This window comes from Oratosquilla oratoria, chromosome 1 (assembly GCF_046742065.1).
Source record: "Oratosquilla oratoria isolate Oo_2021 chromosome 1, ASM4674206v1, whole genome shotgun sequence".
Classification (NCBI taxonomy): Eukaryota; Metazoa; Arthropoda; class Malacostraca; order Stomatopoda; family Squillidae; genus Oratosquilla; species Oratosquilla oratoria.
Window position 1 is genome coordinate 128689818 of NC_134777.1, and position 17353 is coordinate 128707170.

Consider the following 17353-nt stretch of genomic DNA (forward strand, 5'->3'; position numbering starts at 1 on the left):
TACAACTATGCATCTGGTGGTGACCATAAACGTGCCAAAAACGGCATCAACAACCCCTGTTGTTAGTGCACGAGGTCGGGCAAAGCGGGATTCTGTGAAGCCAATCGTGTCCACCCAGCACTGCGTGCCACCGCCAGAGAGGCGGAGAGTTGCCGCTACCACAATCTTCTCCAACTCTCGGTAATTATTCCGAGACAACTATGGTGAGTAGAGCAATAAAAACTTGTAGGATGATGCATTGTCATGTCTACTAACAGCAGATTTTTTTCCAGAGTAATTCATAAGAGTTGATTTTTTGATGATAATTGCGGTACTGGGAGATTGCTCAATTTTCGGCCGTCGGTCTTAGCGGGTTAAGTAAGTCTAAATCTTTAAAAATACAAATGCTGGGAAACACTGATAAACAAGTGCATTGCTAAATAAACCTAAACACTTTTGATCTCTTCTATGTTAATTTATAAGACTTTTATTCTGGTTCCACCAGGAGGCTGTGGGTCTTCTGCAAGAGATACTATGGGCAATGGATTAATTGATCTTTTATTCTGGCTGCAGCCAGGCTATGTTTCTCGTCATCACATCACCACCTCAGTAAATGAGGTACTCGGAACTGGACACTACATCTAAATTACCTGTATACAACTTTCATCTCCTTGGAGTACTTCAGAGAAATGGGACACACACCAAAGAGCTGCACTTTGAAGGCTTGGTACTCCACACTGGTCCACTCCCCAGGCTTCATCTCTGCTACATTTTCAATCTGAAAATCGAAAACCAACAGACAATCATGCAGGCATACATACGAGTTCAGTGTTGATAAAAGACAACCTGTCACTTGACAGACATATTGGCAGGATTGTGGGAGACACATATGGACTACTGCAAAAGGTTATTTAGCATTCCACTGTAACCATTTCAGTACAATGACACCTATGTAGGCGTCATGAGGCATGAGTGGATACACGAGGATGGCCACGTCAGCATCTTGATAATATATTTTTTTAAGTTGTACATGAGTTACCCCTAGATTCTGTGAACTGGTTTGATTACATTTTCTTTGTTTATCATTACTCAGAGTAAAAGAGAACGAGTAATACAGCAGTGACTATATTTTATAGTGCAAGTAGTGTGATGCATCATTCATATGGATATGGATAAAGGGATAATGAAAAAACTCATAAAAACCCTGATACATCTAAGACTGGAATGTGTCAGTAGTATGGCCCCAACACAGAGTGAAGGATACAAGTAAGATTGAGAGAATACAAAGGGCAGGAACCAAACTGGTCCCCAGCATGATAGATAAAACATACTAGGAAAGATTAAAATTACTGGGTCTGTCAACTTTGAAAGATCAAAGAGAAAGAGGTGATAGGATTAGTGTTTAAGTCACTAATGGGGATAGATTGCACTGACAGAAGAGATCTGATTAAAGATGGGAAGACTTTAAAAGGTTATGGGAGTAAATTATGAAAGATCACATGTCTAAAGAGTGTGAAGAAATTCAGTTTTCCTTACAGATACATAAATATGTGGAATAGCTTAGACAGTAGCCCTAGCTCAAACAATACAAGTCCAAATCTAAATATAACTGGAAATCAAGGATATAGATTAACTAGGAACTGTATATGAATTTGAGTCTATGTTAGAAAATTAGAGAATAGGAGACAGGACCTAACGAGTGTTGTCCCTTTCCTGTATTCTTAAAGAAATAGTAGAAGTAAAAGAAGTATGAAGAAGATGTAAAAGTAGAAGTAGAAGTAAAAGAAAAAGTAGAATTAGAGGTAAAAGAAGATGATGATATAGTTTAACATCACAAACTCCCCCCTATCGGAAGGCTTGTAGTGTGGAATTTAATGAACCATGCCCTTGGTTTTGTTAGGTTAGGTTATATATATAATAACTTGTAAACATTAAAGACAAAGTCTAACCTGTACACTGACAGATTTGCCATGGTCCAGAAGAAAAACCCCAACCTGGAATGACCAGCTGGTATTCAATACCTTTTCCACTTGTGCACGATACCACCTGTCTCGTCGACACACAGCAACAACCTGGCAAGGAAATATAAAAGAATTTTTTTTTTTTAATTTCTGAAACTTGAATAATTCATACACTCTGTCAATACCACTGAGTATCTCATAGGCTTTGTCATGACAAGTACTATTGGATGTAACTGAAATGTAAAACTTATGGCATGGATGACTTTGATTTATATCAATTCCATCTAAGAAAGAGCTTATCTGCCAAATTAATAAATCAGTCAAGTGGGGTGAAAGGGGCATTGGCAAAGGGGGGAATGTCTAGTGAGGAAGGAAGGGAGAAGACAGAAGAAAAGGGTGAATGGAGAATGGTTGTGTATGGATGATGCTGTGATGCATGGAAGGGAGTGGGTGGGGAATAGTGGGTGAGGGAGTGTGGGTGAATGATACTTTGATACAGCCCAAAGGGATTCCTCCAAGTCTTCTCTTTTTCTGCATGAGGGGACAGAGGGGGGGGGGGGTTCTCTGATCAAATGAAGCAGCTTTGCTGTCCAAGGGCAGTGGGCGGGATGCAGGGATGACCCATCATCCAGGAGGAGTCAAGATATGAGGAAGGGAGCAGAGTGAATGGGAGTGGAGTATGTTGGGTGGGAATGGGTGGGAGAGGATTTTATGCCTTTGTTTTTGACTACCTCCCTTGTAAGGGGGAAAAAGCCAATGGTATGTGTATGTACATAAGTCTTTTCAGTAAAGAAATGTATGAGGTGTAGTGCTGAAGGGATTACGAAGCAACTGACATACATATATACATATACCAAGATCTTTTTCCCCCTTACAAGGGGGGATGCCAGTCAAAAGGCATAAATCGACTCCAACCCATTTCATCCCCACATATTCCACTCCCATTTACCACCCCTCCCTCACTCTTTTTTTTGGCTCCTCCCTGCATCTTGCCCACTGCCCTAGGTCAAAAGCAATGCAGCTAGGCACAGCACATCCACAGCAAGGCTGCTCCATTTGATCAGAGAATGTCCCCTCATGCAGAAAAAGAATATGGGGAGAAATCCCTTTGGGCTGTGTCAGAATATCATTCACACATACTCCTTAATCCTCACCCGCACCCTCTCATGCATCACAGCATCATCCATACACAACCATTCTCCACTCACCCCTACCTTCTGTCTTCTCCCTTCCTTCCTCAACAGACATCCTCCTCTTTCCCATCCACCTCTGCCTTCCAGCCTTCTCTTACTAATCTTTCATCACTCATTCTTTCCATGTGTCCAAACCATCCCAATACTCTTTCATCAACCCTATCTCCAAACTCCCTTTCCACCCCTGATCTCCTCCTCACCTCCTCATTTCTCACTCTATCCAGCCTAGTAATCCCTACCACATTTCTCAGACATTTCATCTCAAATACACTTAAACTCTTCCTCTCTTTTGTCCCATGTTTCTACCCCATACAGTGATGTAGTCACAATCACTCCTTCATACAATCTCCTCTTAGCATCCATTCACATATGTCAATTCTCATTACACTTTCTAATCCCCCAAGGCATTTACTTGCTTTTTTCAATCTATATTCTACCTCCACCTCCACTCCTCCTTTTCATGCCACATTTGTCCCCATGTATTTAAAACTATCCACTTCCTCCAGTCTCTCTCCCTTAATACTCACTTCCAATTTGCTGCCATCCTCTCCCCTTGTATATCTCATCACCTTACTTTTACCCACATTTATCTTCAACTTCCTTCTTTCACATACCTTCCCAAACTCCGTCACTAACTTCCTTAATCCCTCCTCTGATCCTGCTACGAGCGCAGTGTCATCAGCAAACAACTGGCTTATCTCCCATTTTTCTCAATTTTCTTTAAGCATCAATTGACAATACAGCATAATCCATGACACAAAATAATGCTAAAAACATTCATTAAAAAAAAAAAAAAAGCCATGAATGTAAAATATCTGTGAACCCTGATGTTTTGTAACTATGAGTGCATTTCATATTCTAGGAATACTGGTACATACTTACTGACAAACATTCCTCTTACAACCACTGCAACCTTCACCCCATCCCTCCACCTCATCCTTTGTCTTCCCTCAAATCCACTCAAACCTCTTCTGCTTTCCACATTCATTTTTTCGAGTCTTTCTTTATTCTTTCTACATGCCCAAACCATCCCAACACTCTTTGACCAACCTTATCTGCCAGCTCTCTTTTTATCCTCAATTTCTGCCTTACCTCCACATTTGTCATTCTATCCTTGTAACATCCATGGGCTCTTCTCTTCTGTCTCCCTCAAACTCTAATTTTCTACTCTCATACAGTACCCTGGACACAACACTTTTTTGTGTTTATCCCCAGATACTATTTTCTCATAATGTTCTTCATTCCCTCCCAGATATTTATTACAAAGGATTACAAAGGAGGAGCATGCCGACAGGAGACCTTTTGGTCCATAACTAGGTCGGATGCAAAAAAATATAATAATGATAAATGAATATTAAATAAAAATTATAACAGCATAAATGATAATAAACAAAATAAATAAATGCATAGGTACAGTTAAATAATAAACAAACAGGAAAATAGTAAATAATAATAAATTGGCTTACTTACTCTACAATTCACCTCCACATTCACCCCTCAACTACATGTGATCTCCAATTTTTCTTGTTGAATACTGAAGACACAAAAACAACATTCTGTATTCTATATCCATTTTGAATTACCTATGACCACTTGTACTAAGGAATCACATATGACCACATTAGATCATGGCACACGAGTAATAATACCCCTCCTACTATTCAGCATTTATCTCTCACAAGGCATTGGGCTTCAAAGTGACGTTCAATGAGCAGTGAGACCCAATTTTTTTGGCTGAAGAAAAGTAATTCAAGGAAGAATTTTTGCAATACTGAAAACCGTAAAGGGCAAAAAACCAAAACTGATCAACACCTACTTCTCCAGTTATAGGAACTCTTTGCATCCTTTTTCTTTTCCTGAAATTGTAGTACTCATTCATCTGTACCTCCATTTCTTGAAAGTTCCTCAATGAAGCACTCATGGACGGGGAAGGTATCTCCTTCAGCCATACTGTCTGTGGGTCCTCGACCTGCACGTGAAAAATTATCATAAACTAAATCCATATACAAATCATTAAGTAAACAATATAAAATTGGCCTATCTAACCAAACTTCAATCAGATACCCTCTACCATAAATTCCAAATAAAACAAAACTCATATGTTTTACTCCTACACAGATGCTCCTAACCCCTCTTTTGAAATGGGGGTGGGGGTAAGACAGAAATATTATATATATATATATATATATATATATATATATATATATACACATACATATATATATATATATACATACATATATATATATATATATATATATATACATCCACACACACCTGGGAGTCATTATTATGAATAATATGTCACCTGAGAAACATATAAACAAGATTTTTGGAGAAACTTATAATTTAATAAGAACAATCAAAGTGGCATTTACATACCTGGATGAAGAAATGGTGAAGAAAATACTAATCACTTTGATAAGACCAAGATTGGAATATGCAGCAACGATGTGGTCACCAAGTACAAATAAAATGTATAACAAAACTTGAAAGAACACAAAGAGCAATTACAAAATTGGCACCAACACTCTCAAAACTATCATATGAAGAGAGACTAGCAAAACTTGAGCTACAGACATTAGAGCAAAGAGGAGAGAGAGGTGATATAACTATTTACAGAATCATGAAAGGAATAGAAACTATTGATAGAGAGGATCTAATAAAATGAGATGATAGAAATACAAGAGGACACAGAAAGAAAATCAAGAAAGACAGCTATAGAAGAGATCTGAAAAAGTACAGCTTTCCTCACAGAGTAATAGACATTTGGAACAAGTTAGATGAGAAAGTGGTGTGTGCAAAAACAATACATGAATTTAAAAACATACATACATACATTTACCAAGGCTTTTTCCCCCTTACAAGTTTAGATAAAATGAGATATGAAGATGGGATACCACAAGCATAGGTCCCCTTCCCGTAAAATACAACTAGGTATATACACACACACACACACACAAAAAAAAAAAGGATTACAAGGCGGAACATGCTAAGAGGAGACCTTTAGGTCCATAACTAGGTCAGATGTGAAAAAAAATATATAATTACCGGGTATGACAAATGAATAAATAAACATTATACCAAGGGCTTTTTCTCCCATACAAGGGAGGTAGCCAAAGTCAAAGGCATAAATTCACTCCCACCCATTTCATCCCCACATACTCCACTCCTATTCACCACCACTCCCTCCCTCTTTTCTTGGCTCCTCCTGGATGATGAGTCATCCCTGCATCTCTCCCACTGCCCTAGGTCAGAGGCAATGCAGCAAGACACAGCGCACACACACACATTCAAGGGAAACTATTGGAATGGATGGAAGATTTCTTGACCAGGAGAAAAAAAGAGGGTAGTACTTAAGAGACAAATACTCAACCTGGGAAGTAATGATAAGCCAGAGTATGTCCAATATTTTGTTCATAATTTGCAAATACAGTGAATGATGCACTTGAGGAGGCAGGGCCTGTACCAGGAGTCCTTCTAAAAGCCTCACGTCTTGTATCACACATTCATCATTCTGCACTGGCATCTGACAATCTTGAAGATGAATGCAGACCTCAGGCCAAAAATGCAAACTGATGGAATAGCTGTAACAAGATGCTTTGTTCCCCTCTGAATATTGATCCAGTTAAGCTTGTTCAGTTAGACTGTCCAGTAAAGCTAACCATATATGAACTTAATCTCATCAATGAAATAACAGACATCTTGACATCATTTGAAGTGGCAACTCCAGAGTGTAAGGGAGATAATGTTGTAACATCAACCAAAGTTATTCAATGCATTTGTGGACTGCTGAGCTTGAGCAACTGTCACAGACATATAAGTCAAAGATGATTACTACTCTCAAAAGATCAACTGAGAAAAGATTAAAGATCTATGAAGACATGGAGATGTTTCAGCTGGATTCACTCCTTGATCCAAGCTTTAAGATGGACTGGTGCTCACAAGAAGAAGTCAAGTTAATGAAATCCCTACTAAAATCTAAAGATGAAAATTAAGAGGCACCTACAAAGAAATGCAAGGTGTTCCGATTCATGACACCATCAGCATCAATGAGCTCTTCCCTCTGTACATTAACATCAACTTTATCACAAGTTGAATCCTATTCGAGTCAGCCAACAACAGGATGGCAGTGATCCCTTTCTCATCTGGAAACAAAATCAATCAACATTACCTCAACTAACAATACTACCTCTCCAATATCTGTGTATCCCAGCTTCACCAGCTCCAGTTGAGACTTTTCTCTATTGCTGGGAAAGTCTTTTGTCCTGAATGATGCAGAATGACCAGTGTTCACTTTGAGAAGTTAATGTTTATCAAGTGTAACCAACAAATAGAAATTAGTCATTACATGAGAAATAATCTAGCCTATAAGAAATCAAGTGTATAACAAGTTCTATATTTTGTTTTTCTTTATTGTTGCAAAAGCCCATGATCATGATTGGAAATACATTCATAGAAGTAATAAATTATGCACTGTAAAGCAAAAACAAATAAAACCTCTTACATACAGTAACAATGTATGTTTTAATACCATTAGTTAATAAAGGATTTAAAATGTTATATTACTGTGCTTAAATGTGGAACAGTGCACTTAACAAATGTTTGCTATTTTGGCATTATATATAATCATTGCTAATATTTTTTCTTTATTAATCACAGCAAAATGTGATTATAATCATAATCTTGCACAAAAGGAAAGAGAAAAGATAACTCAAAAATAGCAAAACTAAAATAATCATAATCAGAAAATTGAAAAACAAGTAATCATAATTTAATCGCAATAAAAAAAAAAATTCCAGATCATAATCAAAATCAAATCATAATGATTTTTTATAATCATGCCCATGTCTGATTACCAACAACCTAAGCTGATTTAATGGTACCATTCACATATTTGCTGAGTTATGTACACAACACAATAAAACACAAAAGGAGCGTTTTCTTTAATCTATCAGGCCCAAATAGCATTCATGATTTTGTTATGGCTATTGCCAGGTCATTTCATTATATTGAAAGTCTGCTAGTCACAAGCTTAATCTTCCCTTTCACAGCAAGTGGACAGTATGTGTTTATATATATATATATATATATATATATATATATATTTTCTTTCTTACCACCATAAGTGAGGATATATTGCTAAGGATACACTGTCAATGAGGTCATGGTACAAAAACAATGATGGCGGAGTGAATTTCATAGCATGCCATTTAAAATTATTTTAGTTACATATTGCATGAGGGGACGGAGAGGGGGGTCACCGAATTTATGAAGCGGCCTTGCTGTGGATGTGCTGTGTCTTGCAACACTGCTTCTGACCCAGGGCAGTGGACAGGATGCAGGGATGACCCGTCATCCAGGAGGTGCCAAGATAGGAGGGAGGGAGGAGGGTGAAGGGGAGTGGAATATATGGGAAATGAAATGGGTGGGAGTGATTTCTATGCCTTTTTCTTTTTGGCTACCCCCCATGTCAGGGGGAAAAAGCCTTTGGTATATGTATGTATGTATGTACCCTGCTTTTGGCTGAGAGCCGCTCTTGTTCGTGCCATCCAGTCCCGCTTGTTACTTTGTCCCACAAAATGGCTATTGGTTCACCAATGGCGTACAGGTCATGGAAGAAAATGTAAAGCAGTGGTCCCTAACCTTTTGTAGGCTGAGGGCTACATCTGTCATTATAAGCACAGCGAAGGGAGCCTTCCCCCAGAGAGAAGTATATATATATATATATATACTGTATATGTGTACTTGTATAGAAATGTATAGAAACATACTGCTGTGATCTGAATTACTCAATCTCACACATGCTAAACACGGCAAAATAAATCACTATCACCATTAATACTCCCAAATACTTAAGACATTGAGTAATAATTCATCTTTCACTAGTGAACTTACCTTAACCTGGACCTTTCCATCCCATTGTTTATTTGTCGTTAAGTGAGTGAAGTGTGCCATTGATCTTTTTCAAAATTAGTTACATGCTATGGCAATTAGAATTGTTACCCCATCTCCCTGATGATAAATGTGGCAAAATAAATTACCATCACTACCACTAATGCTCCAAAATACTCGTAAAAGTAAAATAAAATAAAAAAATTAGTAACAGTTCAACTTTACCACGACCTGAGTGACAGAGTGGCCTGAGAATAGGAATGACTTGAGGGACAGATGAGCATTTTGGACTCTCATCATAATCATTCAGAGCAACCTCCAACTCAGTGCCAGACCAGATCCTCTTCCTGAGGGAAGTTACCCAAGCTGGCAGAAGTGGTGGACCACCACAGCTTTGAGGAAGACACTCTAGATCCGGGGTTCTCAGCCTTTTTTACGTATACCTCGTACTTATGCATTGCTATTGTTTAACCTCGTGGAGATGACTTCAACACTAAATTTAGTCGTTTTGCATTCACTAACTGCTAGTGACTTTCAGTTGGTGGCCCCTTTTATTGATCCTTGTGGCCCAATAGGGTCCCATGAACCACAGGTTGAGAACCACTGATCTAGATTCTACTAAGTAAACCTCATTGGAGCACCATGGAATTTTTCTCAACTAAGAATTGTCCATATATTTTACTTCACCCAAATCTTCCAAAGAAAAATAATATATGTAAATTAATGTCTTTCACATACCTTGCATATGACAAGATTGGTCCATAATTTTCCAGTCCTTTCCATTTTTGCCATACAACACAATTTTAAGTTGTCATTAATTTCAAAACAAACACAAACAACTCTTCATCATGATCATGTTTAAATGCCTCCATTATTCAAAGACAAATCCTGTAAAAAGATTGTATTAGAATTAGTCGGAGCTAATCATGATTAGGCTAATGTCTTGAAATTTCACTACAATGAAAAGTAAAATATATTGCACAAAATCTGGTTATCATAGGCCTGCTTGTACTCATATCTCATATATAATATAATTATATATATGCCAAAAACATATAAACACATGCAACGATCTCTAACCTTTTTGATTACTTTGGTATAATCCAGCCGCCAATAGTTCCCATGTTCTGACAAGTTGTACTTTTATCCTCTAAATAGTAAATAGAGAAATTATAAAAGATAAGTTCTGTGGTAATAGTATTTTCATGCAGTTTGTATTAAGGCTTTAGTGAATTGTTGACTTTTTCTCCACCATAGTACTTGTATGTAAACACCTAGATAACTGGGATGATGTTTGTTGTCACTGCTTTCCTTATCACCGCAGCGAAACAGGCATACTGCACGTGTTCTAACGCTTCAACCAATCTTACGTACGTTTATTACATTCGCTATTCTATTGGCTACTAGAATCTACCACCTACAGTAAAATGCTTCAAACGCGAAAGAAATCATTACGCTAAATATCCTCATTCGAGAATTGCCTATCGTACTGTGAAAAAAATCAGCCGCTATAGAGTACCAATAATTACATGGTCACTTAAATGACATTATTAAATATAAACATTCTCAAAATTTCTGTGCAATGCATACTATCAATTCTCCTCACTTTCGTCATATACACAAGTGTTTTTTTTTCTGTATTCAATGCAGCCCGATATTGTTTACCTCCCTTCTAGCCCAATACTCAATACTCAAGAGTATACTAGACATTAATGAAATACTTCCAACTTAGATCTTCGCAGTCGTCAGCTTATCCGCTGCTCTCTTCATTACTAAGCTTTCATGTTTTTAGTTCGATTGAAAACTTATATGTTTATTTGTACATATTTCTAACTATACAGAAACACTTTCAATGACGTTCTAATTATACACAATGACTATTAGAGGGAAATAACGAAATTGACGTAATAAAGTATTATCGCATAATTATACTATGGAAGAAGTCCAGGATATGCAATGAGAAATGTGAACAACTTGTAGGAAAAAAATAAAATCGGAAATGGAAACGTATGTCCCAGGGTATTGCTGCACTGGTTTTGACCCAGTTAGTTGTAGTTGTAGTAATGGGATGGCTGTACGTGACGAGTAAAGCAAATAAATAAATAAATAATAATAAATGGGTGTTGAATGTATCCATGCCTTGGCTGGCGACCTCCATTATTAGAGGTGAGAATTCTTCAAACAAACAATTTGTTCATCGTATAATTGACACGTTCAACGATTTTTTACAAACTAGATATTAAAAATAATGGATAAATATCTCATCTTCTAGAGGAATAATACTATCTATAAAGAAGTATAAGAAAAGTGAACACAGGACAATACTGCATTCCTGACCATGAAAATAATTTCAATTCATTAGTGTGGCGTCATTCCTGTATACCCTGCCTTGCACGTATCACACCTATTGATAGCAATACAACACCATGCTGTTTTAAGACTTACTAAAGGATTGGAATAAACAAATAAATGAATATATAAATAATAAATGAATGGACAAAAAAATGCTCTGTTATGCTTCTTTGCAGTTTAGTATAAGCATGCCATGGAAGTGAGATATAAAAATGTCTACATTTGTGATATGTATGCGTGAGCTTGTGTGACGTCATGACTTGTACTATTTGTGAGTTGTAGTGCACCAGGTGCCTTTCAAGGTGTGTATTATGGTACTATTGTGATGTACATGCTTTTTATTTTTTCAATTAAAATTCAGCTCGGAGCAAAAGGAGTTTTATGAAAGAATGTCATCAAAATATGAAGACCACGTTTGATTGAAAATGTAAAATTACTAATTGAATATATCCGTTGTCTATTTCTGATAATATTTTCTATGACGCATGTCACCACTGCGACCTGTTGTACAAGGCATTTACACGATCAAACCGTTTGTCCAACCTATTTGTCAATAGGTTTGAACAGGTACAGATGGTCAAGCCAAACAGCGATGCGTTTAGGAAAAATAGAAGATCGAAGTGGACAGAGGATGGGTTTTTGAAAAAGAGGCCAAAATTCACATACCAACTTGATTGTCGATTCAAGATGAGAACTCCATGACAGGCGAAATGACATGAGGATGGACGAGGGAGCATATTTAGACCTGCTGAGGTGTATCAATCTTTTCATGTAAGAACACAAACACGCGAAAGGCCATTACTCCTCATGAAAGGCTATCACTTTGATTTTTTTTTTTTTTTTTTTTTACTGGGCATTTCAGGACATGGACCAGCAACGTATGGTGCTAGATCTCTTCTAAAGGACTACTTAAAGGCAAAGAAAATACTATTCAACGATTATTTAACTTATTTATTCAGAAACATATAATAAACCTGAAAGTTACCCAAATAAAACACGAGTGCCGAAATTTTGCCATACCTGAATCATATTGTTCTTACTACAAACAGAACTATCTGAAGGTAATAGTAATAATAGTAATGGCGCTGTATGATGCTCTTAAGGTGGTGCTATTACAATTCTAGATGAGGGAGACAAATTCCCCAACTCTGCTTCAAACAACACATCATTCAGTATGCCATACGTGAATCACATTTGTTCCTACTATCGACAGAACTATCTGAAGGTAATAGTAATAATAGTAATGGCGCTGAATGATGCTCTTAAGGTGGTGCTATTACAATTCTAGATGAGGGAGACAAATTCCCCACCTCTGCTTCAAACAACACATCATTTAGTATTTTGCGTGCTAACACTGCAGTACATGGGTCCATCGAATTCAGTCTAAGCGCGACGTATTTGCCGAAAGCCTCGTTGCCACTCTCATCTTTGTCTGCCGATTCCTCTAATCTCTTGGCCACCAGATCTAATATCTCTTCAGATCTCGAAGTTTTGCGTCGACGTTTCACAGCAGCAACCTGGCTATATGTATAATCTTCTTCAATTTCGAGTGGTTCTTCTACCATCTGAAACAAAAGATACTTAGGATCAAATATATATATATATATATATATATATATATATATATATATATATATATATGCATATATATATATATATATATATACATATATATATATTATATATATATATATATATATATATATATATACATAATCACGAAAAACCCACAGTCGGAATAAAAAGGACTGTGGGTTCTTCGTGATTATTAATTACATATGTGCTACAACATTTTGTCAGTGATATATATATATATATATATATATATATATATATATATATATATACATATATAGAATATAAATATCAGAATGATCACTAAAAACACGGGATCCAAAAATTTTGCTGGTAACCACAAAGGGAATTGGAAAGAAACAGTAATTCCCAAGATTTTTCGTGTTATTCACATCTTCGGGGGAATACAGATGAAATTGGTAATACAATAAGGTACAAGGGACTAAACACTAGGAAAGATGTGCTACATTTGTTTACACACGCACACACACACACACATATATATATGTGTGTGTGTGTGTGTGTGTAATTCACCATAGTCTTGGATCACGTGTTGGACTCGTGATCGACAGCTACTACTCTCCCGTATGAGAGCTCATGAGTTCATATATGACCGATCTAAGGGTAATGCTGTGACCTGACACACACCCAATTCCCCGCCCACGAGAGTTGGAGTAATGGCTCGCAGCGCAGCGATACTGAAATGATCTTAGTCATGTGTGTGTGCGTGCGCGCTTACTGTGGGTTATAGTGGGTATACACTTCACCAATGTAGCCCGAACGAGCTAATGCTCAAGTGCATAACCATCCTTACATTCATTACTACTAGGCTAGGCCTACAGACTTTTCAACATAGTATTACTATCTTCCATTAATTAAGAATGAATTTCTTCATAGGTTCACTAACGTAATTGTGCAACATAAATATCACAATGTTATTTTGTTTTTCAATTCCCTACGTCACTCGATGCGTAAGATAGTTCGAGTCTAAACGAAACTTGAAACTACAAAGGGTACAACATAGTTTTCAATTGGGGCACTGGTCATTCTGGCTGCAATTCGTCTAACTTTTTTTTGTAGACGAGGGATTTACACTAAGACCAGAAATAATTTCCTCAAAAGAATTTTAATACAGAGAACATGTTTCTCAATTGCAAACTATCCAAAGTAGGGAGAGTGGTTGTTTTTTTAATAACTGCTTCTAGATTTTAAAATTTCTATACAGCAATAAATTCAAAATGATCAAGTATTTAAAAGGTTTTCATAGTACTGTATATGCTATTTTCACTTCATACTTGGTATTTGTGAAAATTCGTCTCACCCGCTCGCACAGCAGTTTGTATAATAATTTAAACATGTATATTATGACAACTCCAACACAATTTTTTTGTAACGTTTCCCCCCGCAAATTTATATCAAAGGAATGATGAAAAAACGCGACCTTCTCGCTACCCGCCAACAAAGCGCCATGTCCGTTGCGAGCATGCGCGTCCTAGGTTAGGTTAGGAAATAATTAGTTTCTGCCATTGTTGGCCCCCTCCCCACGCCCCTAAAAGTCACAATTCCCCAAAGTTCCCCTAAAACCATTATGGTGGAGGGGGGGGGGATCTTGGTAAATAGTGATGACTGGTAGAAGCCAATGTCACAATTGTTGGAATCACAATAAGAATAGGGAGGGAAATACATGTTTACCGGTCAAAAATGTGGGCGCGAAGAAACTTCACATATTACCCAGGATAATACCCCCATAGGGGTTACATTTCAAATAGAATAACTTTACCAAGGTTAACCCTTGATCCTAATTTTGTAGTAAGTTTTCAGATTGGCCAAGGAACACGAAAATATACCCAAGTTACAGAAGAAATAAAAGTTGATTTTAAGAAATACTTTCTTAATGAAGGTGCAGTATTATGACAAACAGACTAAATAAAATAATTGTACTTTATGTAAGTTAAGAATTTACACTATTTTGTGTAAATAAACTGATTTTACTACTGTAAAGAGAGTAATTGTAGCATACTAGTTTGATAATAAGATAATCGTTACATACCTCCTCTTCCAAGTGACTCATGAAGTCCAGAGTGGAAGAGCTTTCTTGTGTCATGTCTTGGTCCACGACAAACATCATTTCGTCAAAATACCAAAGGGAAGGAATATAGATATCTTCAGGACAACTCCCAGACTTTTTGGAGTTTTCGAATTTCTTATATTCTCTCCTGAAAGCAGTCCTGAGACAATTTATTTTCTTCATCACAGCCTCTCGTGTGCAATTTGGCTCGATGTCTTTCAGAACCTCCTGAAGAGCGACTAATCCTTTATTTCTGGATATTTTATTTAAATATTCCCTCGACTTCACCTTCCATAAAGCTGGGTGATCTCTGTATGTTTGGATGAACTCCAATAATACTTCCCTCTCATTCCTCTTTCCATTGTACTCCTCCATATTCATAGTTCCGATCAGATATGCAATTTCTCAACTTCAACTCTGAATATTAAATGAGTTTTTGTTGTCTGTTGGTAGTTCTTTCGGTCAAATTGTTTGTGGGCGAGTTATACCACAGAAATAAGCCTAAGTTAGGCTAGCTTCAAGCCGTTTGACAAACGTGATTGATAACCTAATGCACCATTCACATGGTCAAACATCACTCCAAACACATGTTTGACAAACCTGGTTGGACAAACAGTTTGACCGTGTAAAGGTCGCTTTACGAAAATATGATTGTTTTGTATGGATAGAATTTCTTTGACTAGCGCATGTACTTTTAATAATAAATGAATAAATAATACATTAACTTTTTAAAACAAAATATTCTCTTTAGAATAATTAATGTATCATTGTTTTTTTTTAACTATTTAATAACAAAAGAAATAGGATCGAACCCGATGATCTGTCTGAGGGTAATAAATAGAAGGAAAAATATTGGAACATCTGCTTATGCGCAACAGACGACTGTCGACCGCGCCTAAGATCAAAGAGTTGAAAAAAAGGAGAAAGAAAAAGTGTAGAACAGGATATATCGGGTGATAAAGTACTTCAGGCATATCATACCAACTCGACACAATACTCGTGGCCATCAAGCGACAAACATCGATTTGCAAAAAAATTATTACAATGGCAGGAACGGATTGTATACAAGTCTCGCATCTCTACCATATGCATCCACATTCTTTTTTCAATATGCATCTGTCGACTCTTTGACCCAAACTTCACCAATATATATATATATATATATATATATATATATATATATATATATATATATGTATGTTTATATATATATGTTTATATATATATGTATGAATATATATACATATATGTATATATGTATATATATATATATGTATATATATATATATATATATATATATATATATATATATATATACTGTATACATATAATATACAGTGTGAATTTAGAAAATAACATATAACGATATTCAGAACCTGAAATACAATTTGTGCGAAAATATACAAACCTCAACAACAAAATGTTCTTCTTAAAAAACAAATGCGATTTTATTCATATAATTTTCACCTTGATCTCGATGTAAGCTTTCGCTACGAAGTTAATGGTGAAAAATAACGGGAAACACAGGAATGATAGAATATGCTTATATTTTTCTTTCTCGTAAGGAAAATATTCAGAAGCCAAACAGGACGACACCGAAAACATTCGAATCGATGGACATGAAAAGGCGACATGACGTCACACAAAAACAAATGACAAACAGCTTGATGCGAGACATTTGGAAGTCAACAAACTGTCACCCTCTATAGAAAATATATACAAAAAGAGGTATTTTGAAAAAAAGAAAACAAACCAACCAAAAAAAGTAAAATATAGAATAGGAGCAAACTTTATTCCATATATCAAACGCTTCTCGCAGCCCAACAACCTGGCAAAGATTTTAAATTTCAATCATTTCTGTAACGGTTTTCACCTTTTCATATTCTTGTTGTCGCCAGGCGAATTTTATTCATTTCCGTGGTTCTGTGTCTTATTCTCCAATTACTATATCGTGTATAATTTTATGTGTATGTGTGTGGATCACCTTGGATCACGTGTTGGACTCGTGGTCGACAGCTATTACCCTCCGGGATGAGAGCTCAGAGCTCATGTATGGGCCGATCTACGGGTAATGCTGTGAACACACACACACACACACACACACACACACACACACACACACACACACACACACACACACACACACACACCTAACTCCTTGCCCACGAGAGTTGGAGTACCGGCTCGCAGTGCAGTGATGCTGAAATTATTTCAGCCCTAGGCAGGACTCGAACTCGGATTGTTAAATTAACGGTACAGAAATATACCGTCGACCTACGTGTGTGTGTGTTTGTGTGTGTGTGTGTGTGTGTTTGTGCAACTAGTGTCC

The 17353-nt window shown here is 36.8% G+C and overlaps 3 protein-coding genes and 1 pseudogene across 4 annotated transcripts in view; 1 reads left to right on the top strand and 3 right to left on the bottom strand.

Annotated features, from left to right (window-relative positions):
• The window catches only part of BoYb (Brother of Yb), a 36366-nt gene extending 25869 nt beyond the window's left edge, over positions 1 to 10497 (bottom strand). The window contains exons 1-5 of the mRNA XM_076187604.1: positions 10109 to 10497; positions 9767 to 9916; positions 4950 to 5102; positions 1929 to 2051; positions 630 to 757 (exon numbers count right to left, since the gene is read on the bottom strand). Of these exons, the coding sequence (XP_076043719.1) occupies positions 630 to 757; positions 1929 to 2051; positions 4950 to 5102; positions 9767 to 9820 (458 nt within the window). The 5' untranslated portion in view covers positions 9821 to 9916; positions 10109 to 10497. The remainder of the gene's footprint in view (positions 1 to 629; positions 758 to 1928; positions 2052 to 4949; positions 5103 to 9766; positions 9917 to 10108) is intronic.
• LOC143031479 (uncharacterized) lies at positions 6910 to 7523 on the top strand (annotated as a pseudogene).
• Positions 10498 to 12317: 1820 nt separating the features above from the next.
• LOC143026851 (betaine-homocysteine S-methyltransferase-like) overlaps positions 12318 to 17353 on the bottom strand; it is a 175586-nt gene continuing 170550 nt past the window's right edge. For both annotated transcript variants that reach the window (XR_012966537.1, XM_076187643.1), the window contains one exon: positions 12318 to 12945. The gene's annotated coding sequence lies outside the window, so the exon portion shown is untranslated. The remainder of the gene's footprint in view (positions 12946 to 17353) is intronic.
• LOC143029829 (uncharacterized) lies at positions 12643 to 15404 on the bottom strand. Its single transcript, XM_076192902.1, has 2 exons — positions 15006 to 15404; positions 12643 to 12945 (listed from the first exon to the last, which is right to left on the bottom strand). Exons 1-2 carry the CDS (start codon positions 15402 to 15404, stop codon positions 12643 to 12645), a joined length of 702 nt encoding a protein of 233 aa, XP_076049017.1.